Source organism: Pavona decussata, unplaced genomic scaffold (assembly GCF_977016875.1).
Source record: "Pavona decussata unplaced genomic scaffold, jaPavDecu1.1 SCAFFOLD_190, whole genome shotgun sequence".
In the NCBI taxonomy this organism is placed as follows: domain Eukaryota; kingdom Metazoa; phylum Cnidaria; class Anthozoa; order Scleractinia; family Agariciidae; genus Pavona; species Pavona decussata.
Genome location: NW_028145599.1, coordinates 1,497,501 through 1,518,955, shown reverse-complemented (window position 1 = coordinate 1,518,955; position 21,455 = coordinate 1,497,501). Strand labels below are relative to the sequence as shown.

General features: G+C 40.4%; 3 protein-coding genes and 3 pseudogenes across 3 annotated transcripts; 4 read left to right on the top strand and 2 right to left on the bottom strand.

Moving 5' to 3' along the window:
• The first annotated feature begins 2,111 nt into the window (after positions 1-2,111).
• LOC146462278 (uncharacterized) lies at positions 2,112-4,157 on the top strand. The gene is made up of 2 exons (XM_085085772.1): positions 2,112-2,136; positions 3,065-4,157. Exon 2 carries the CDS (start codon positions 3,120-3,122, stop codon positions 3,804-3,806), a length of 687 nt encoding a protein of 228 aa, XP_084941898.1. The 5' UTR covers positions 2,112-2,136; positions 3,065-3,119; the 3' UTR covers positions 3,807-4,157.
• Positions 4,158-4,164: 7 nt separating this feature from the next.
• On the bottom strand, positions 4,165-5,907 carry LOC146462277 (uncharacterized; annotated as a pseudogene).
• A 4,325-nt stretch (positions 5,908-10,232) lies between these two features.
• On the top strand, positions 10,233-11,937 carry LOC146462276 (uncharacterized). Its single transcript, XM_085085827.1, has 2 exons — positions 10,233-11,054; positions 11,525-11,937. Exons 1-2 carry the CDS (start codon positions 10,394-10,396, stop codon positions 11,935-11,937), a joined length of 1,074 nt encoding a protein of 357 aa, XP_084941953.1. The 5' UTR covers positions 10,233-10,393.
• A 757-nt stretch (positions 11,938-12,694) lies between these two features.
• LOC146462275 (uncharacterized) lies at positions 12,695-13,913 on the bottom strand. Its single transcript, XM_085085828.1, has 2 exons — positions 13,552-13,913; positions 12,695-13,439 (listed from the first exon to the last, which is right to left on the bottom strand). Exons 1-2 carry the CDS (start codon positions 13,590-13,592, stop codon positions 12,695-12,697), a joined length of 786 nt encoding a protein of 261 aa, XP_084941954.1. The 5' UTR covers positions 13,593-13,913.
• A 1,198-nt stretch (positions 13,914-15,111) lies between these two features.
• On the top strand, positions 15,112-16,711 carry LOC146462274 (zinc finger protein 862-like; annotated as a pseudogene).
• A 3,420-nt stretch (positions 16,712-20,131) lies between these two features.
• The window catches only part of LOC146462272 (uncharacterized), a 4,689-nt pseudogene continuing 3,365 nt past the window's right edge, over positions 20,132-21,455 (top strand).

Sequence of the window (21,455 nt, the reverse complement as noted above, 5' to 3'; positions counted from 1 at the left end):
AGCGCCAACCATTGGTTCATCCAGCCGAGACGCCATCAGGAATTCAGATCCACCCACTAGTGAAAGCTCTCCTCCAACTGAGGATGATACAGTGGGACAAGATGGTTTTGCTACCGAGCCTGCTTCCCCTTGCATGGAACTCCCACTAATGCATGAGGTTGATGTGCCCATTACTCCACCACGCCCATCGCTTCTTCAAGGGGACCCATTTCTCTCATCGACACCCAGTGGGCCAAGTACGCCAAGTACACAATCCAATTCTCCTGGCATATCAGCAGCCTATGAAACACTGACATCGTTAGAGAAGAGAATTGGGAGGACGGAGAGAGAGAGATTCAGACGGCGATTTCAGAACGGTTATGACATAGACGGCGACCACCAGTACGACACATGGCGGGAGTTGTTCAGAGATATCGGAGGAGACAAGGTTAACGCAAATTGCCCGTGCCAGTCCGCCTGCCACTGTACTTGCGATGGATTCGGCTTTTGTGACTGTCTACAAATGGGCTGTCCTCTACTGCCGACAATGTTGAGTGTACCACCAGCTGCCACCTCGCCCGTGAACGTGTCGCAAAGTGCTGAAGTCCCCGTGTTCCCTTCTCCTCCTTCCAGCGAACCATCGCCTTACAGCACCTCCACACCATTAGCACCAGCTGCCACTTCGCCCGTGAACATGTCCCAAAGTGATGAAGTTCGAGTGTTCCCTTCTCCTCCTTCCAGCGCGGAACCATCGCCTTACACCATCTCCACACCATTTGGATCTGTTCATATCGACGGAGATTTGTGCAGCATAATGTTAGATCTGAGAAGAAAAACTACCGCAAACAGAAAACGGGGGAACAACGCGCTGAATCCTAGCAACAGCTGTATAACAGGCCAATTGTTTGTAGCTGCGTTACAGTCAGAAAACGAAAGAAAGGAAAAAGAAAAGAAGGAAAAAGAAGAAAAGAGAAAAGAGAGAGAGAGAACGGCAGCGGAGAAGAAAAAGAAAGCAGAGGAAAGGAAAGAGAAAATGAAGGCAAAGGCAGAAGAAAAGAAAAGAAAGGAAGAAGCAAAAGAAGCCCAAAAAAATAATAGGGGAAAGAAGGGGAAGAATGGTTCACGTGCAAAGAGAAAGAAGACGGCGACCGCAGAGGAAAAGGAAAAGTACCATTGTGCGAAGTGCGGCAAAGAATACTACACCGAAGAAGAAAACCCATGGGTAGAGTGTGATTACTGCGGGGGATGGTTCCACTTTCAATGCACGGATCTGCCAGTGCTTGATTCTTTCAACACACTCGTGGACTACACCTGCGAGGAGTGTGAAGTTCGGGGCTTCCCAAGCCACAATGACTATTAAAAAACCAAAAAAATTTGTAAGCTCTTGTTGCTCCTAGATTAAAGAAATAATTTACGTTCTTCTACACTAAAATTAGGCCCTCATGCAGATCATTTAAGAAGAAGTGACATTGAACTGCGAACAGTTGACAGGTAGCTTTAAGTTACAAAGAAACTTTGTTGTTGATGCAAGCTTATGTTTTGGGTCATCATAAGCAATAGCATTCCGAAATATTAAACTAACAGAATTGTATACAGTACCCCTTTTTCCCTCAGTCTGTATCATAAACAAGAAGAAACTCTTTGCTCACATATTTGTTCTTGAATACCTTGTCACGTGAGAATAAACGTAGCAAACTTACATATATCATAGAAATATTATTGATGATCTGTCTGATCTGGTCAGTACGTCATGTAAAGTTATCTATAAGTCATGTAAAGTTATGTATATTACACATGGTTATGTCCCGGGACATTATACGTAGGCCTACATGATGTTCTGACCCTCACACTTCCCAAATTTGGGCACCAAACAATAGTTGTATCATATGTCCGATAATAGATTCGCATGTCCGATAATAGATTTGCATGTCCGATAATCGATCAATCCAATCGAGCCTCTGTGAGTAAGTTTTGTGGGAAATGTGACGCTTTTTACGCAATTATCTTCTGGGACTATAAAGAGTACTCTATTACTATTTTAGAGGAAGAATAAATCGGCTGTTTCTCCATCGCGAGCTTCAATAGAGCCGAAGAGGTAAAAAGTGTCCGATAATATATTTTTATACCTTCCTGTGAACAAACATCTGAAAGAGCTACGTAAGTAAGGGCTTTTCTTGGAGTTTTATTTTGAATTACGTTTAGAAGAAATTTGGCTGCGAAAGCGCCCTTTCTTTCAAGCTAGAATTGGATTTTTCAGTGCAAACTCTTAATGAAAGTTGTATTTTCGGTATGGCAGGTTCTAAGAAATTAAGCGCACGAATACTTCCGAGAAACTTTTTACATAGTTGGTGATTTGTGTTGCGAGATTTTTTCCCTTCAATTTGACATGCTACAATCCGTCCACTGTTTAACCTGTCGAATATCCCTCAGAACTAATTTCTCCAATTTAATTGTTTGATTATGTGTCCTTTTGAACTTGCTAAGCAGAATTATTGCTGTCGTGAAGGTTGTAAATATCATTTCTGTTAGCTTTAATTTGGATCCCCGAAGATAATCGTTGCAAGCCCCTCCGAACGAAGACTCAATAATTCAATTGCAAATCATTTTAACACGTAGTAACAAAATTATCTATATTTTAAGGGAATTGAAGCCCTGAAATGTGAGCCATGATATGCAACACAGTGATCTGTTTGTTTACAGAACGTAGCCCATTGTAGCTGTGGCTGTTGACAGAGATAATTGTACATATTTTTTTGTTTGGGAAGGAGAATGGATGGAATTTGAGATTAGTTGACTCAGTTAGTAGCAAAAAGCCCCAAATTTGATGTTTGTTTCCTTTTTCATTGCTTGTTTGGTGTTGTTGTTTTTTTGGGGGAAACATTTCCTATTTATATAGTAAATTCATTTGCTTTTCCAAAAATGTTCCCCTTTTATCCTAGAGTACCCCATCCTATGCCAAAACTTTTACACGAGGACTACTTGATTTGAAGTCTGTTGGTATACTCTATTCAAACAATCAATACCTTGGAAATCATTTAAATTTGTTAAAATATTATAGGTAATTTTTTCTTCTCTGTAATTCTAGGAACTTGCCAGCATTTAAATGGTCAAAAGAACACGATGTACTCTTAGCCAGAGAGATGTTGGCAGTTGAACCTTATAAATTTAAGAACAGAAGTAGGGAGAGTGGACAGGCATGGGACCTTATTGCAACTCATCTGAATGCTATTCATGCACCACGTTTCCGAGTTTCACAGAAGTCTGTCAGAGACCGAGCAAAGATTTTGCTGAGGAACTTTAAACTAAAAATAAGAGAAGAAGAAAGAGCCTCAGGAATTGAAGTGCCAGAACTTTCCGAACTTGATGCTGCTTTAGAGGAGATAGCTGAGAAAGAAAAAGCAGCTCAAGTAGAGCTAGATCTAATTGAGGAATCAGGTAAAAAGAGTGAATTGCAGGACAAAGCAAATGCAGAAGAAATGAAATTTCAAGCTATGGAAAAACTTGGACAAAGCAAGAAGCGCAAAGAAGCCACTGGAGAGACAGCTTCAGGGCACAAGAAGAAAGCAAGACGTAGTGGTTCAGACACTCTTGACTTTATGAGAGAGAAATTGGAAAACGACACGAAGATAAAGCAAGAAGAACTGACTCAAAGGAGATCTGAGCAGCAGAAAATTGTAGATCAACAAAACAATATTTTGCAACAGATGCAACTGCCACAGGTCAATCAACGACAGCAGATGCAAGATATGTTAGCAGCTTTTATGCAACAAAGTCAGCAGCAAAACCAAACTATGTTAGCAATTGTGGAAAAGTTTGCTAAAAAGTAGAAAAAGTACACCTGGATCAAATTCAGCAGGTTGAGATTTGTTCAGTTACAGTTTTTTTATTGCAAGTTATGACTTACTAGGGGTATCTGGTTTTTGCACTTGTTTGTTTTCTTATAAAGCAAGAATCAAACATTTTTTAAAATCAAAATCAAGATGTTTTTAAATTGTGTTTTTTGTAAACAAGATATTCAGTTATATGACAGATGGAAGAGAAGATGTATGACAAGGGACTTTGGATGTTTTTCATCTGTTTACTAACTCAACAAATTAATGGTCTGTTCTTTACAGTTTGGTTACTTGCTTGTTACTTGTTGGAAGAAAGTGGTTGTTGATTAAACATACTTTACATTACAGGAATTCAGTCTTCAAATTTATGCAAAATAGTCTTCCAGCCTTGGAGGTTGAACATCAAAAAACTTGGATGTCGAATTGCCATATAGGCATGTCAGAGCATTGCGAAGAAGTGCTGATACAAAGTACATTTTCCCTACACTACTTAAACCAACCTTGAGATTTTTTTTAAAATCATGTACTTAAAATAATTTATGATGTCATTAAAAAGCCATTCAACAGAAACTCTAACTTCACTCATACACTTATTAAACTGCTGCATCTGAGGAGTTAAGTGGGCATTCTTGAATGGACCCTGCAAATGTACCCTCAGTGGGTATGCAGGGTCCCCATAGATACACATAGGCTGGCCAGCAGGTGACAGTGCATTCTGTTGTAGTTGCCTCAAAAGCCCAGATTCTGTCAACATGCTTGCATCATGCTTTCTTCCTTCTTCACAGTGGATATGGACATGGAAGAACAAAATATTTGCACTTAATTAATGCTTTTCCAAATGTAATGATGTTGCCTATCAGTAGGAGGGTGCAGTGGGTGTGTTCAAACCCCCATAGGCCATTGGGATCCACTGACTGGGGAGGTTATCAGGTAGTGCTATTTCTCCCAATGAATTTTCTGCTGCATGTAGGCTTAACCCCCCCCCCCCCCCCCCTTCCTCTTCCCACATAAAATCCAGCTAGGGGACAGGAACTTTGTTCTCATATTGCATTTGGGACACTAACTATATACCTGGGATTCTCACAAGTACTATCTAAAGGTACAAGCAAACATAAAACCGTTTCAGGAAAATCAATGTTATTGTCCCTCTGTTTTCAAAGAAACCTTGCTTCTCTGCAGGCAAATAAAAATGGGTTGATGAGGTGAAAACTGATGGAGATGACTTTGAAAGAAATGCTGTTAGAAAGCCTTTGAATGTCAAGGAATTTTTTATTTCTCCTTGAGATGGACTTACTGCAATTTCGCAAAAACATACCTTAAAAGAAAAAAAAAATTATGATGCCATGAACTCTCTTGTGACCGTTATACATCACTCGTTGGCGTTCTCCGGGTTTAGAAATTGGTCTCACTGTCCCATCTACAAATCCAAAGCAGTTTGCTAAAGGTGCTCCTTTTGCTGAAATTGCATCTGCGTACGTTTGCAAGGCAATAGGGTTCAGAATATCATCATTCCAGTTAGTTATCTTGTGATGGTGGGTCCCGTATATGTGGTCTATGACTTCATTGGTAATCATGCTTAGGACAGGAACTGGTCTGCCAAAACGATGAATGAGGTCTGAATATCTACAAGGGTAAGCAAGCCTTTTAAGAAGCATACAGAGTCCTTCCGTTCCGGTGAAAACCGATCTCTGGTTGCATTTCATTAAAGGCGGGATCTGTAGCACCTCTTCTAGTAGCAGAATGTGTCGCTTCTCAAAACGAAATTCGGCAATACACTCGGCTTCGTCGATATCGTCAAAATCAAACTGGTCGTACAAATCATAGGGAAAGTCGAGGTTTTTAGAAGTGTTGAGCTCATTCAAAACGAGAAATTCTACGTCATCCAACCAATCTTCAGAGTATGCAAACAATAAAGCTTCTCGAGTATCTCTCAGGGATGCCATATCTAACTGAAGTGGCAAAGACCTCAGAAAAAAATGCCGTCGTCCTCTTGTTTGCTTAATCTTGTGTTTCCCGCCAAAAGACGTCGACCTCGACCTAGTTTCCCACACTCACGGCCGGCGTCCACTGGGCCGTCGTCGTGAGTTGCTTAAGGTCCCTAATAAGTGGCCATAGTGAAGAAGGATTGGCCTTGGCGAGATCACCACCTACTACATTTTCATTGCGAACAGTCAACCGGCTATCTGGTCTCCTGAACCGAATGAGGCAGGGCAGTAGTGACAACAGCTGTTCAAACAAGAAGCGGAAAACAGAGAAGCAGCAGAGAGTACAAGTAAGATGGATGCATTATGATCAAATTGAAGTGCCTCCTGCCATACGGGGATTGAGCCCGCAGTCCGCGCGGCAGTCAAAACTGGTTTTCATACGTCTTTAGCAAATGACACTTCATTATGGACTAAATAACGAACTCGTCGATTTTTTAATTGCATATGGCCACTCGATAGGTCTCGAAAACTGCGGATTTCTCCAAACTTAATAGAAAGAAATAAAGCCCTATAGATTACTTTTCCCTGCCATTCTGGAAAGTGTTTCACTCCTACCGAGCTTCCATTAATGATTAATGTCCCACATCGTTAAAAAAAAAAAAGGCACAGCGAAAAAGCCTGTTTGGCAAGCGCGCTGCCGATAGGTCTCGAAAACTGCGGATTTCTCCATACTAAATAAATAGAAAGCCCAAAGATTGCTTTTCTCTACAATTCTGAAAAGTGTTTGTATGTCAATTGGCTACAATGGTTGTTGATGTTTTGGCCTTTAAATCCGTTAAATTAGTTTACGATGTTTTCTCCGGAAAGAAAAGTGGCTAAAGTGACTTTTGAAACCTGCCAAAATTCATTTGCGTCCAAGGGAAATTTATCAAGACATTACTCCTTCTACCTGATCACCGCCCTTAGCCTGTTGTCAACAGCAAAGAAGCAGTAAGTATTTTTTTAACGTAAACTTTGAGTCCTTACCACAGAGGTGCCAGGATTCGGGAACTGTTTACCAGCCAATTGACCGACCAGGAACTGGTTGTATTTGCCCTACCCCGAATGGCCAAGGTTATCTGTACCTCTTGTTTCGCGTGAGATCGGCAGGGAGGCTGCTTAGGACGAATTGAATGAATTAAGGAAAAGTTTACACTGGACTTTCCCATCCCTTTTTTGTGACATCACCATTTCTGGACATTCTTCTGCCATAAGGCCCCTTGACTCGGACTCTGCAAAAAAGCCTGGAGGCAAAAAATGTGTACACCTGACCAGCGATTCCTGCAATTTGTGGACGACAGAAGTGACCGGAAGTAATTTCAAATGAAAAGCTTGCATGAGGCAATGCTAGACTGTTGTGATGGTAGAGTTGTCAAGAACACATTTATGCCACCATTTGTAAAAAAGCATCACGAAGCCTTTTTCGACTTTGACGTGGGCATTATTTCCTCCTTCAGCACTGGCCAGAACCAGTATAAATTCAATTTTGAGGGGTCATTGGGGAAACAAACTGGCGGAGAAAACTGGTCTTAATCCTATTCTTCCCAGGTATGATAAATAAATAAAATAATTATAACAAATAAAAATAATAACTGTTTCCTTAATGCATGAGCACATATTGGTACAAAATACTACTAAAATAATCAAATTACTCAAATATTTTTTTAACTTATGCAAAAAAAAAAAAAACCACGCTGGCATTTTGCCTTTTCAACAACTGTTATTAACCTTACATGTACAAGTTAGAAATACTCTATCTGCTTCTTATGAAGAAGCAAGTGATGATTTTTACCAAGACAAGGAAAACCAAAAACAATGTGAACATAAAACACCAAACTAAGAACTGCAAACAGAACTTCCTTTTAAACCGAAAATTAATCATGAGATGGTCACTAAACTCAACCTTTGCCAGAAATCAAGAAAATGGCCGCCTACAACTTACAGTACTACAAGTTCTGAAATCATTAAAACCTTATTATAAACTGGATTATGTTCTTTTCAAGAAGAAAAAAGGGAGAAAAGTCTAGTAAAAAATTGAATTTATGACAGGTTATTTTTTAAGCACAAGAAATTCCTTGCTTTGTATCTGTCATTAGGAATGTCATTGTACAAGAACTGCGGAAGACTAAGGCCAAGCTTAAAGAAGAGGTCCACTCAAAATTTGTTCAAAATGAGCAGTTCGTAGCGGCATACACAGATGGGGAGAAGCACATCAGATATTTACTTCAACAACCTGGCATACAAGATGCAATAACATTTCCAAAACATGCCATGGTGGTCTATGACTATCTTGACGAATTCCGCTGCCTCAGCTGGTCATCCTTTTGTACTGGTGAAACAAGTATTCAGTTAAAAATTGTTGAACCTAACAACTTGTTAAGTTTAGTGCTCAAAATAGGTAAGTCAGAAAAAAAAAAACAGAATCTGAATATACAATTACAGTCAGTAGGTTGAAAAATTTGTTGAGCAGCCAATTTATATGTAGTATAGTTTTATTCCAAATCTGCACCTTATTTGCCATTTGGGGATCTACGACCTGAAAAACTTTCTTATTGCAACAGTTATGATGCCAACTCGACGGTCTCTCGCAAACAATCCTGCTAGGGTCGATCCCTCGGTACTGGATGCTTTGACCTTCCAGAACTTCATTACCTTTGCAGAGAGAAAAAGCTTCTTTCCACGGGAAATAGGAACACTCTTTTGAGTCGCTTAAATGGTTCCGCCTTTGTTATCCCCGCACAAACCGACGACAGAACACTGAATCAGTCGGCACAATGTAGACAAAATTCCAACGCTAAGACAGCGCGCCTGGACCATGCAGCAAATGACAATAACTTTACGGAGGGTCAGTTAAATAGTCTTCGTCGCCTGGTACAGGAATCCGTTGCTGCCGTTGCCAGGGAGATAAAGCAGAATGAAGCAGCCACGGCCGCGGTTCAAGCACTTCAATCAGCAAGTCCCACCATGACTCGCACACTGGCCGTAATCAAACGAGGGAAATTCATTCACTTAGTTCTTAATCCGCTACTTACCGCGTAAACGAGGATTCAGGGAAGCGTTGATCTGCTCCATCAACCCTGCCAGCCATGACAGATATCCTGTCTTAAAATCTTGCGATCTCCATTTGATAGTTTTAATATTGGGCACTACAATCTCGTTCTCCTCGTTGTCTAAGAATACCACATTCACGGCTCGATTAGCTTCCCGCGTGTGCTTTCGTTCCACATGCTTTTGAATCAGGATGAAAGTTTTAAACTTTGCAGTACACAAACAACATTTCTGTGAAAAGGTAAAGCGCAAATCCATGTCTCTTTCACCACCAAAGGACTTGTTTAAACCCTACCGTTGTAAAAAAGAAAATCTTCACGTGTGATCTCCGTTTAACACCTTGTCAATTACATAGGTTATGAGAATTAAGGACATGATCACACAACGCTTGATATCAAACAAGTTCTCCTAACTATTTTTCAGGGAGACGTATAGGGACACGAAAAAGGAATTTGTATTTTGATATTTGGGTTAAATGGAGGTCAAGAACGATGATCTTTGTTTAGAGTTCACATGCTACTTTAAATAGAATCCTTTTCCTGTGACGTGTGAATAAACCATCAGTAGATTCAAACGAGCGAGAGGAGCTTCGCAAAAAAGGAGAGTGAGTTAGGGGTGGAAATTACCATTCAAGAGCGCATTCGATAAAAGAGAATAGAAACAGAGAAAAGCGTGGAAGAGGAGAAAATGTGAAGGCGAAGAAAATGAGAAGACTTGTGGACCAGAAATAGTGGAGGTGCCAGAAGGGAGAGAGAAGAATGAGAAGACTCGTGGCCCACAAATAGTGGAGGTGCCAAAAGGGAGAGAGAAGAATGAGAAGACTCATGAACCAGACGCAAGGGAAGTGCTAGAACCATAGCCAAAAAAAAGAAACCCATCAAATCGAACAATCCATCGCCAGTGGCCAATACTTTGTCGAGAAGCAAGTATTCGGTAACCTTATCGAATTTAAAGTCCGAGCGGATAAGTCAATTGGAAGAGGAGATCATGTTGGCCGCAAAAATTCCGCGGAAACGTATCGATGTTTGCTCTGGAGAAACGAGTACAGTCACGAAAACAGAGGCTCCTGCTTTTAAAGAAATCCATAGGGCTTTATTGAAAGTGCACAAAACCCAATAAATTGGATCGCAATGAATTCAGAGTCGTTGCCAAAGAGATAAAAGGAATGGATTCATCAAATCAGAAAAAAGAGAAGTGCTTCGTGAAGAAGCAGCAATTACAGGTATTGGAGACCACTGGGGAATCCCACATCTCTTTGGCTTGTGCACTGAGCAGGCACCACATTATTTGGTTCTACAGTTCCACCCTTTGGACAGTCAAAGTGTAACACTTTTGAAAGCTGCTTCAGAAGGCGTTATTCAAGATGTTGTCAAGTGCACAAATATATTAAAGCAAACATGTGAGGTATTAGGGAACTTAAGCACCGACGACGAATTGGACGACGACGACGCTTCATACCCGAGAAGGACTGGACCAAGGGTTTCGTTTTCGGCGGGAAAACTGAAAGTTAAGCAGACGACCTTTCGGAGAGTCAACGGCACTTCCACTCACGATAGTTTTGGCTTGTCTATGGCGTTCAAAGACTTTCGCAATTTGCTTGCAATCAGCCACGATGATGGCTTAATTGATGATGAAGAATTTATTATACTTCATGATCTTTATTCTTCGAGAGACCCTGATTTTCCGTACGATGTTTATGCACCTTTTGACCTTGACGAGATCGATGAATCTGAAAGTGTAGCAGAGTTTCGTTTTCGCAAACGAGACGTGCGAGCATTGGCAGAGGTTCTACGGATTCCAGACACCATAATCTGTGAGCAACGCTCCGTTTGTGACGGCATTGAAGGCCTATGCATGCTGCTCAAGCGAATGTCGTACCCTTGTAGGTATGGCGATATGATTCACAGATTTGCTAAACCTGTACCAGTTCTAAGTATGATTACCAACCAAATGCTTGACTACATTTACAATACCCATGGACACAAGGTACTGCACTGGAATCATGAAATTCTTAGTCCTGCAAACCTCCAGACCTACGTTGATGCTATAACAGCTAAGGGAGCTCCCTTGGACAACTGTTTTGGGTTCATAGATGGCACCGTTAGACCCATTTCACGGCCTGGAGAGCACCAACGAATTCTTTACAATGGCCACAAGCGGGTTCACGCCCTTAAGTTTCAAAGCGTGGCTCTACCAAATGGTTTGATAGCAAACTTATATGGTCCAATTGGTAAGTTATAAAATAATTAAGAAGTACAAAATATTGACAGACTGTTCTGGGTAGTGTCTTACAAAGGGTACTTGTTACTTTGTTTATTAAACAACTGTCATGTGGGGTCCTCACTTACCTTTCACTCTTCACCCAGATGTGAGGCAATGCTTTAAGGCATGCTCCTGTTGCTTTTTAAGTTATTTCCATTAAAAATCTTATGAAGCCTCCCACCTCTAGGGCACAAACATTCCACAAGTCCCCAATACTCCCCTACGTAAGCCCCACGCCCCCCACCCGCACCCTACCCTCAGGAAAGTGGTTGACATTTTCGCTCCCTATGGGTGATAAAATGTGGTGCATGAAGTCACTCTCAAACCCTAATCCTTGTCCAGTTCCTTCCTAACTAAAATATACATGAATGCAGCTCCTATTTATAAATTATTTTATCAATTAGCTAATAATAATGTTTTTTGGTGTGTGTGTTTTAGAAGGAAGGAAGCATGACGCAGGCATGCTAGCTGACTCAGGGCTGCTTCATGACTTGGAGCAGTTTGCGTTTAATCCAGCAGGCCAGCCACTCTGTGTGTACGGTGACCCGGGTTATCCACTAAGGATACACCTTCAAGGCCCTTTCAAGTATGGTGTTCTAACTCCTCAAATGGAGGAATACAATGGCAAAATGAGTGCTGTTAGGAGCTCGGTCGAATGGCTATTTGGTGACATTATTAACTCTTTTAAATTTAACGACTTCAAAAAAAATTTGAAAATCTTTTTAAACAATGTTGGGAAAATGTATGTGGTTTCTGTCATACTTCGAAATGCATTGACATGTTTCTATGGAAACCTGACTTCAACTTATTTTGATCTCAGACCACCAAGACTTGAAGACTATTTTGCTTAGGAGTGAACAGGTTCCAACGACTTGTGGCTTGTAATATCTTATATATGAAAGCTGTGCAGCCAAACGTACATGCAGTTCAGAAAAATGCTTATGAAGTGATGGTTGACTGATTACTAGAGAGTAAAAATAAAACAGAACTGAAAAATCCATTAAAGAATCTTCTTTCTCCTTTTTTACTTAATTAACCCTTTAAGCCCTAACAGTAATCCGTATCAAATTTCTCCTTGTAATATCAATGCTTATTCAACCCCTGAGGTCATGAGAGTTAAGGATCTGATCACCCAAGGTTAATTTTCGTATTTTAATAACTTTTCCCTAGTACTTTTATAAGAAAAGTATGAGGACAAGATAGGAGAATTTGTTCTTTGAAATTAGGGCTCAAAGGGTTAAGGTTAATAACTGAATAAAAAGCACAAACACAACCATTCCAAATATAATAAACACAGTTTATTCATGAAAAACTCAAAACACAACAATCTGCATGCACTAGAGAATTGCAAAATAAGCAATAGGAAGTACGGCTGACATTTGTGTGAAGTTTAGAAGCCATGAAAACATTAAATTCTACACTGGTTACACTACACCGTGCAACAACCATTTTTCTGGTTCAGTTCTATAACAATTCAAATGTAAAATGTAAAACTTAAGAGACACCTCTAGTAACTGGGAGGGTTCATAACAAATTCAACTGCAAATTGCTTTTAAACTGATCTTATGAGAGAGTATTACTCACAGTCTTGAACTAAGCTTAACAAGTTCACTGTTTCTTGTTATTCTCCATGAATGCCATCAGAAGCTTGGTTTGCTGCTGCTGTTGTGCTGCTAGCATTGCTTGCACATTCTGCTGTTGCTGTTGTTGCTGCTGAATTTGAGCCATTAATGCTGAAAACATAGCCTGTTGTTGCTTTTGAGCTTGATCTTGCTTTTCAGCTTGCACAGCAAGTTCTCTCTTCTTGATCTCTAATTCTTCTTTTTTATACTCCCTCTCATTTTCTGATCTCTCTCTCAAGTAATCTATAGCATCAACAGTGCTTCGCCTGATCTTTGGCTTCCTTTGTTTGTTCTCCTGGTCATCACCTGTTCGCTTAACCATTCTCTCCATTGCTTGCTTCCTGACTTGTTCAGCTGTAGCCTTTTCCTTGTCGGCCTTACTCTTCTTTTCACGGTCTTTTGAGTCTAGTTCCCTCTTTGCGTCCTTCTCTCGCTCTAAGATTTCATCTATCAGTTTCTCTAGCTCTGTGTGTTCCACTTCGATACCTGAAGCTCTCTCCTCCATTCTTAATTTTTGTGCATACTTTGTCGACAGCAGTGAAAACCGATCACGCACGGATCTGGCGGTTACTCTGAACTTCGGCTGATGAATACTGTTGAGCTGCTGAGCTAAGGATTCCCAGGCTTGTCCTCTTTCAGGGGTTCTTAGCTTGAATTTGTAGGGTTCGCTCACGAGCACTTCCCTACACATAATAACATCATGATCTGTCGTCCACTGGAAGTACTTGCTTCTAGATGCAATAAAAAACAACAAATAAGTTCCAAGTTGGTCGAAAAATGTATTAAGCTGTCACTGTATCGAAAAGAAAAATCTACCAAAATACATAGCTGTTTGTAGCTTACGTTTTCTCGGTTTCTTCCTCTGGCAAAAGGGAGGCGGCCATATTGAGAAGAGTTTCAATAAATACTTGTGAAATATGCCTGCAAAAGAAGCAAAAAAATTCATCCAATGCGATCCACTCGCAATCTAAAACCTTAGCAGGTACCAAGCTTCGTGAAAATAGATCAAAATCCTTTGAACATAGTCCTAACGACGCTACTTCTACTTACGTTTTCAAGAGAACGGCTTTCCTGGAAAAATTCCGTCGTGGACGCAACGTGGACGACGAAATCTCAAACAAAGACATGCGCAGTACGCCCAAATGTGAGAATTCGACTTCCGGCCGTCGTCGTCCTCTCGTTTCGTCGTCGGTGCTTAAGTTCCCTATTGATGCACATCCATGCAAGAGCATGATCCGACAAATATTAGGCCCGGACGCCCGGGACAAGTTGAAAAGAACACCGGGCAAGTGTTTTATTTCTAGAAAAAGCCCGCCAGGCCGTAGCATTTGACTTACGAGCAATTCCGCGCAATAAATTATAGATATCTAAGTATTAAACGTTTACCTTGAGTAATTGCCATCAAAGCCTTTCGAAATGCAATAAACACGTATCACTTTTTTTTTACTTTTCGATCGCCATTTTACATCTCTTCGTGAGTTTCATATCCAGTACGTTCCCGCGTAAACCTCTGAAGGCCTGGCTGCTAAACCCCTTATAACATGTTTTCTGCCATATCGTGGATCAAAGTTCAAGTTACGGTTGATTATAATTTATGGATAAGTTTGTCAGGAAATCCTGCGACACTGTTTGTACTCCAAGTACGACAAAGCCAAATGCGAAAGGAATACAACAAGGAATACGATACAAAGAAACGCAGACGAGTGTTCCAACCGAGATGGTTGGAAGAGTTTTTGTGGCTGACAATGAACACAACACACAGTGTCATGAAGTGTAAAATATGCTGTGCGTGGCCAAAGAGCCCAAAGAGCTCACTGGTAATAGGAAGCGACGAAATTTAGAAAGGAGCCCCTTTACGCCCATGCCAAGAGTGCGAATCACGTTGCCTGTGTGATGAGAAATGACCGTATGAACATACCCCTAAAGAATACGCCAATTGGTAGAGCTGTTGTTCGTTCGCAAAAGGAACAACATCAAAAGTTCAAAAGTCTTTTCAACACTGCGTACGCAATGGGCCAAAAATTGTCGCCTATTTAGGTAAGAAAATTAAATTTGAATCCCCCCCTTCATAAAATCCCTGTACTGCAACAAACAAAATTCAAATTTATTTTCTTCATGAACTATGACTTCTACTACGTTAATGTTATAAACTTAATAATTTAAAAACTGCAATTCAGTCTCTGGCTGATAAAAACATTGCCCTCTTTCAGTCACTTTGAATGGTTCACAAAACTGCAGAAGAAGAATAGTGTCGATCTTCGTGAAAACTATTTGAATGAGCAGCGTTGTAAAGACTTTGTCCTAGCTATAGCTGACCAACTACTTGATGGAGTTAGTTTCAAGATATGTTGTGCAAGGTTTATGACCGTCGTTGCAGATGGCTCCACAGATGGCCATGGGTCAGTTGTTGAGCAAGAAACAGTATGTGAGGTACATCCATAAGGGAGAACCGGTCACAGAGTTAGCCAAGATTGTGCCACTAGAAAGTGGAAAAGCAACAGGGGTGTACGAGGCAGTGAAACAAGGAATAAATGCCGTGAAGGGAAATCATGGCGCCTCTCTGATTGGAGCAAACTTTGATGAGGCCTCTGTCATGATGGGTGCGACATCTGGTGTTAGGGCACTCTTACAAAAAGATTTTCCAGCTATCATTGTAATCCACTGTGTTGCACACAAACTTGAACGGTCAGTGGTAGATTTAATAAAGTCCATACCCAATATCCAAACTTTTGAGGCAACCATCAAGAGCATATTCAATTTTTATCATTTTTCCCCAAAGCGAGGTCGTGAGTTAGCTGAGATGGCAGATCTTTTATCCACCATGCTCACAAATTATTCTTCTGTCAAAGCTATCAGGTGGGTAGCAAGCAAATCTCGTGCTTTAGTGGCAGTCAAGAAAAACTTTGCTTCAACTGTTATGCACACAGCAGATGCTGCTGGTAGAGCATCACAGGATGCTACAACTAAAGAAAAGGCATCCAGTGTTCACAAGGAGATCACCACTATACGTTTCGTTAAGATGCTTCATTTTATACTTGATTTGCTGGATGTTATCACAGAAACCTCTAAAATCTTCCAGCGTGAGAAGCTTACAATTCCTGAAGTTCCAGATATCATACACGAAGCCACAATGAAGCTTACTAGCTTGAAACAGCACATGGGAAAGAACAGTAAAGTATTCTATGAGAGTCTCACTGCTTCTAAGGAATTTGGTAGCCAGAAAGTTTAACTTACTGGTGCGGCCCCTCCATCGTACAAAGAAGACAGTCACATGCAGAAACTGCTGGAACATGCAATCACATACCTCAACTCGCAATTTGAGAACTTTATCGAAGCTCCTCTTGTTTACTTCAACTTCAACTTCAAGTTCTGGCCACACGAGCAAGAACAGTTGGCAACTTTTGGTGGGAATGAGGTTCAAAGAATAGTTGACCATTTTAAGGAGCAGTTGTCAGAAGAAGAATGCAATAAAATATCCCAAGAATGGGTGGCACTGAAGACCTATGTTGTACATTTCCGTGGACTTCCACTGCTGCAGGCTTTTGGGGATTGGCTAAGAGATCGCCCAGCCCGATTTCAGAACATTCTTGTGTTGGTGGACGTGATGCTCACACTGAGCCCAAGTACAGCAGAGTGTGAGCGCCAATTTTCATCCATGAACAGGATAAAAACATCCTTGCGTAATCGACTTTCAGATGATTCTCTACAAGCTTTGATGAAAATAAATTGTGATGGTCCTTCGGATGATGACTTTGATCCTGGAGAGGCTATAAACAAATGGTTCACCAGCGGACCTGGTGGCAGAAATACTGCTGGCCACAAGATGCCAGTCCCCCGAGTTCCTCCTCGACCTGCAGAAACTGCTACAGCTACATCCTCATGTTGTCAGTCGCAAAATCTAACAGTAACTGTTTCCCTGCCTGGTCCTGAAAGGGCTCCAGAAAATGTTCTACCTATTAAAGTGGATTCAGCATCTGAGTCAGCTGACGAAGAAATCGTTTAATCTGAAAAAGTACAATGACTTTGATTAAAACACATAAGCGTTTTGCATTGTTGGCATTATCAATGCCAGTTTTTGCAAGTGTGTACAATTAATTTATGTTGCGTTGATGAATATCACAAATTATGTTGGTTCTGTCGGTAACTTCACCAGTTTGACTGAGGACTGCCAGTCAATAAATTTTAACGTTACATATATTTAATTATGTCTTGACGTATCCACAACTGTACTTGCAGACAACTTGTATGTGGCATGTACACAGGATGTTGTAATCCAGTTGAGCTTTAAATTAAGTCACCTTTTGCGATGTTGCCGTTACCAATAATCTCGCATTGTGGTCCCAAAGCAATCCTCTGTAAATGTTAGTGAGACTTTAGTAGAAATATAAGACAGCTTCAAGTTCTGTGATTGCAGTTTATTCATAACATCACTCAGATGCATTGTTAATGTTATTTAATGTAAGTCCTTAACTTAAGTTGTTATTGTTATTATGGCTCCTAAACTATAACGTGAATTGATTTTGCTACAGTTCCATGAATCGCTTGTCCTCTACCATTATTAACTGGGACAACTAGCTCATTCTGCTGGGCAAGTGATTTTGACATGCCTCTTGCCCAGGGACAGGTTTTGCCAAAAATATTTGTCGGACCCTGAAGATGATTTATGCATAACGACCTAAAAGCCAACAATGTAGTTATTGACGGGGCGGAGAACAAGCCAGTTATAATCGATTTTGAAAAGAGCCACAAGATCGTTAAAGCCAGGTTACGAAAACCGAAGGACAACATTGAGAAAGCCATGAAAAAATTTCTGCACATCGCACCGGTGATGTGTTTTCCTTTGGCTTTCTTGTCCTTCGTTTATTCAAAAAGGCAAAGTTTGAAATTCCACCAGCCCTGAAGGAAATCGCCGAGAAATGTCAGAGTTCAAATCCAGGAAAAACGTCCTAAACTGGCTGACCTTTTTACAATCCTGAGTAAATTATTAGCATAAATGATTTAATTTAGCTTGAGCCGTTGTCCAAAGGGCATTTTTCAAGGGCATTTTCTTTCTTCTATAGTAGCGCCGTGATGATCTCACAAAAAATCAAAACTCTTCAACACAAGGAAAAACCAGTTCTACCTTGCATATTAATGTGATAAGTAAAAAAAGTGCAGAAAAAGGAAGCCAGCTTACTCGACTGCAATTAAAATGAAGGGAAAATTTTCACCGTCAAGTTCTGCCTTGTCACTTCGCCTGTGCAAGGAAGGAAAATACTCCTGCATCCATATTTAGGTTATTTAAAAATGTAAGACGACAGAGATTTGCGAGATTAGTGAACGTTTTCTTAGAAACTATTTTGATGTAAAATAATAAAATATTTTTGAAAAATTGTGCAGTAGAGCTATTGACTTTACCAATGTATTGATAAGAAATTATGTCATGATACTCCATATCCACCAGGAAATTGAGCGCTTTATGAAATTTTGTGACGGTTTTCACTAGTTTTTGACCGTCAAACGAAAACATTGTATTATAGGTTACACGAACAAATGACTTGTACTTTCAACGTGACTTCAATTGACCAAAAGTTTTTCTCACCTTGTTGAGCACCTGAAATTACGCAAAGGGATGAAAGAAATCTAATTAAAATTACATGTGTTGACCACAGTAGAACATGTTTCAAGCTCTCTTTGTAAACTTGAGCCTTCGTCCGAAACAATAGGAGTTGACACGTAACTTAATTATAATCATCACAAATATTACATGAACGCAGCTTTCAAATCCGCTTTAGCACTAAAATCGAGCCTCTAGCTTGCCATGACATTGCAAGCAAGTTTAGGACAAACAATAATATTAATTTAATTCCATACGTATTAATATGCATCTTTAGACCAAAAGCAAAAACTCGTACCTTTGGATGCATGTATATTGTTTAATTAAATTATGTACATGTATGTGATATGAAATAAAGTAGGATTCATAACTTTCTTTATCCAGGCCCTGGAAGTAAGATCCGAAAGCACGGAAGATATTGGTCCAAGCATGAGAACTCCAGCGATTGAAATAATGGTGCCCGAAGGGGACGAGAACGAAATCAGTGACCTGAAAAACAAGTTCCTGGCAAGCGCACGGTGGAAACTGAACTAGGCACCTGTAAAACAAATTGATTTTGGAATGGCGAATGAGTACCAAGAAAAAAGACCATCTTTAAAATCTCTTAAAGCCCATCTCCAATACGTCAAATGTGGTTCAGTTGAATGGTAGGGACAGGACATGCATGTGTCGAAAGAGATATTCTACGCCACATGGCTGTTTAGCGAAAAGTCGCAGATGTTAGTCATTGATCAATGACAACACCACACCCCTGATAGATACAGGCTTCTCGCTCTAATCCAAGCTATCGCTGGGCTACGTTTCAACAGTTCTAGACACTATCGCCGCACACGTATAGCGTCTTCATTAGCTGCAAGCGCATGTGCTGCCCTGGGATGGCGAGCAGAGTCTGTGGACAACCCACGAAGATTATACATCGCTCTCTAGCAGAGCGTCTGGACGGGACATTTTATCACTATACTGCAGTTTATAGCAGACAAAACCAGTCTGTCCGAAATGCAGCAGCAATTTGAAAGGCAGCCAAGCCTAGCGAAGGCCCTAAACGTTGGAATAAATCCAGACTACGTATGAGTATGAGAACGTAAACACCAGCCGTAAATTGCAAGATCTCCACAGGAACATGCCAATAATAATTGACCCAACGCTGGTCAGAGCTGCAAAAAAAGCAGACATCGAGCTTTTAAATGAAGGCAAGAAGAAAGGAAATGACGTTCGCTTCCTCATAAAAAATGTACTGTGGGCTGGAGGACAGCTTCAACGAACAACTACGAATTTGAGTCCAATAGTTGCAGCGCGTCGTTGTGAACATGGTAAATTCACAAAGACGAGATACAAAGTAAAACTTTTGAATCATTTTCCTGCATCTTCAATGGGCACTTCTTGTAATAAAATTAATGTTTCTTATTCAGTACAACCAATCACAGCGCAATTGTCACTGACGTACTAATGACGTATGAAAACTTAGTCTTGACCCGTTGTTGAATTCCGATTGGTTGATTTAAATTTCAGACGTGCAAACTGTATGACAGGATGAAGTAAAAAAAATTTTGCACCAATTGATAGTTCTTGATGCCATTATTTCAAAATGGCAAAGGAAATTTGATGGGAAGAAAAACTGGGCTTTTTGCTGTCCAAATTGCCTTCAAAATACCAAATTAGTGTCTCCGGAGGCTGGTGACGAGTTTGAGTCTGATGACGTAGCTAGTGGTTCCATGGAGTTGTTTATGCCTTATGCCCTGTTGTTATTCAGTGTATTTTGCGGGTTCAGCAGAATTTAGGAGCTACTAATTCGTTTTAAAATCGAAAAAATGTTCGAAAGTTTAAGATATGTTGTCCTCTGTGGACTCGACTGAGTCTGTCTCAAGCAAAGAAAAATTGCAAGATGAAACTTTGAATGAAAAGGAAGTGGTTGGCCAAGTCCAACCATACGCTGATGAGCCACTCGCTCATACAAGCGAGAGAGGACGAGGATGGTCTTAACCAGCATGTCTACAAAGCAGATTCGAAGGAGAAGTTCCCATAAATGAATGGTTAGTTCTGTATATATTTTTTGAGCCACATAAAATAATACCGACTTTAGAATGTTTGTTGACACGTGTCAATCAATACTTCAACCAAGCTCTATTTTCGTCTCATTTTGTACACCACTTCCACAGGAAACATTAAAACGAAAACCAAACTTAACAAACGACAATGTAAGAGTGATGCCTGCTCGCAGGTTTAGGCAAAATTTTGGCACAGCCCCCAGCACTAGTTATGCAAGCAATTTCTGACTCAAACTCTTATCACGCTCGTTCTTTATATGTGAGGAATAGCATAAGGTAGAGAAATGCATGACGGCATAAGTAATGTTAGGGGTTGTGCGGAAATCTTTCCGGGTTAAATGCACCTTTATGGATGATGCTCATACTGGTAGTTTGTTTTCAGGTGTACTTGTGAAGAATGTGCCATGAAAACTCTCAGTGATGCGATAGAGTACAGGTGCTCCCGTGAAATTCCACCGGCCAGTCAGAAGCTCATGTTTGATGGCACAATCGAGCGGGCGACCTGCATTACAAAACACGATGACTTTTCATCTATGAGCAATAGGAGTGTTCTCCTTTAAGTGGTTCCTTTGCTAAGGGACACGTGTTGAAGAGGATATCGCCATCGCGGTGGTCAAACAGAAAACGAGTTAGTGACCAGAATATATTTTTTAAAGATTCTGCACCTTACATTCTCCGTTTTTTTATCAAGGTCCAAAATTTTTTAACTCTCTTTCTCCTGAGATTACTGGCTCTTCATCTCTCGCATCCTTTAGGAAAAAAACTTAAAACTTCCATTATCATCAACTACTTATTATGTTAAGGGTGTACAAATATGACTTGTCAGTACTTCACTTACCATATTGTCTAGGCTTAGTCATCATTTATCTCTCTGGGAGAGAACCTAAGTTTTACAAGTCCCTTGGTTTTTATTAGGTTCCCTCGCCACTTCTTTTCCATCTCTTGTACTTTAATCACTGTAACTTTGTAATCATTTATAATCATTGAAATCAGTGTAATTTATTAATCATTGTAACTTAATTGTGTGTGACAAATAAACTAAATAAACAAATAAACAAGTTTGATCAACTTTTGGCTCACTGACCAAGAAAATAATTACTTCCCTA

Bases quoted from the DNA above. Each gene is read 5' to 3' on its own strand.
- LOC146462278 (XM_085085772.1), top strand. From the start codon at position 3,120: ATGTTGGCAGTTGAACCTTATAAATTTAAGAACAGAAGTAGGGAGAGT.
- LOC146462276 (XM_085085827.1), top strand. From the start codon at position 10,394: ATGGCGTTCAAAGACTTTCGCAATTTGCTTGCAATCAGCCACGATGAT. The intron at 11,055-11,524 runs GTAAGTTATAAA...TGTGTGTTTTAG, and splicing joins AAACTTATATGGTCCAATTG to AAGGAAGGAAGCATGACGCA.
- LOC146462275 (XM_085085828.1), bottom strand. From the start codon at position 13,592: ATGGCCGCCTCCCTTTTGCCAGAGGAAGAAACCGAGAAAAC. The intron at 13,440-13,551 runs GTAAGCTACAAA...TATTGCATCTAG, and splicing joins GAGGAAGAAACCGAGAAAAC to AAGCAAGTACTTCCAGTGGA.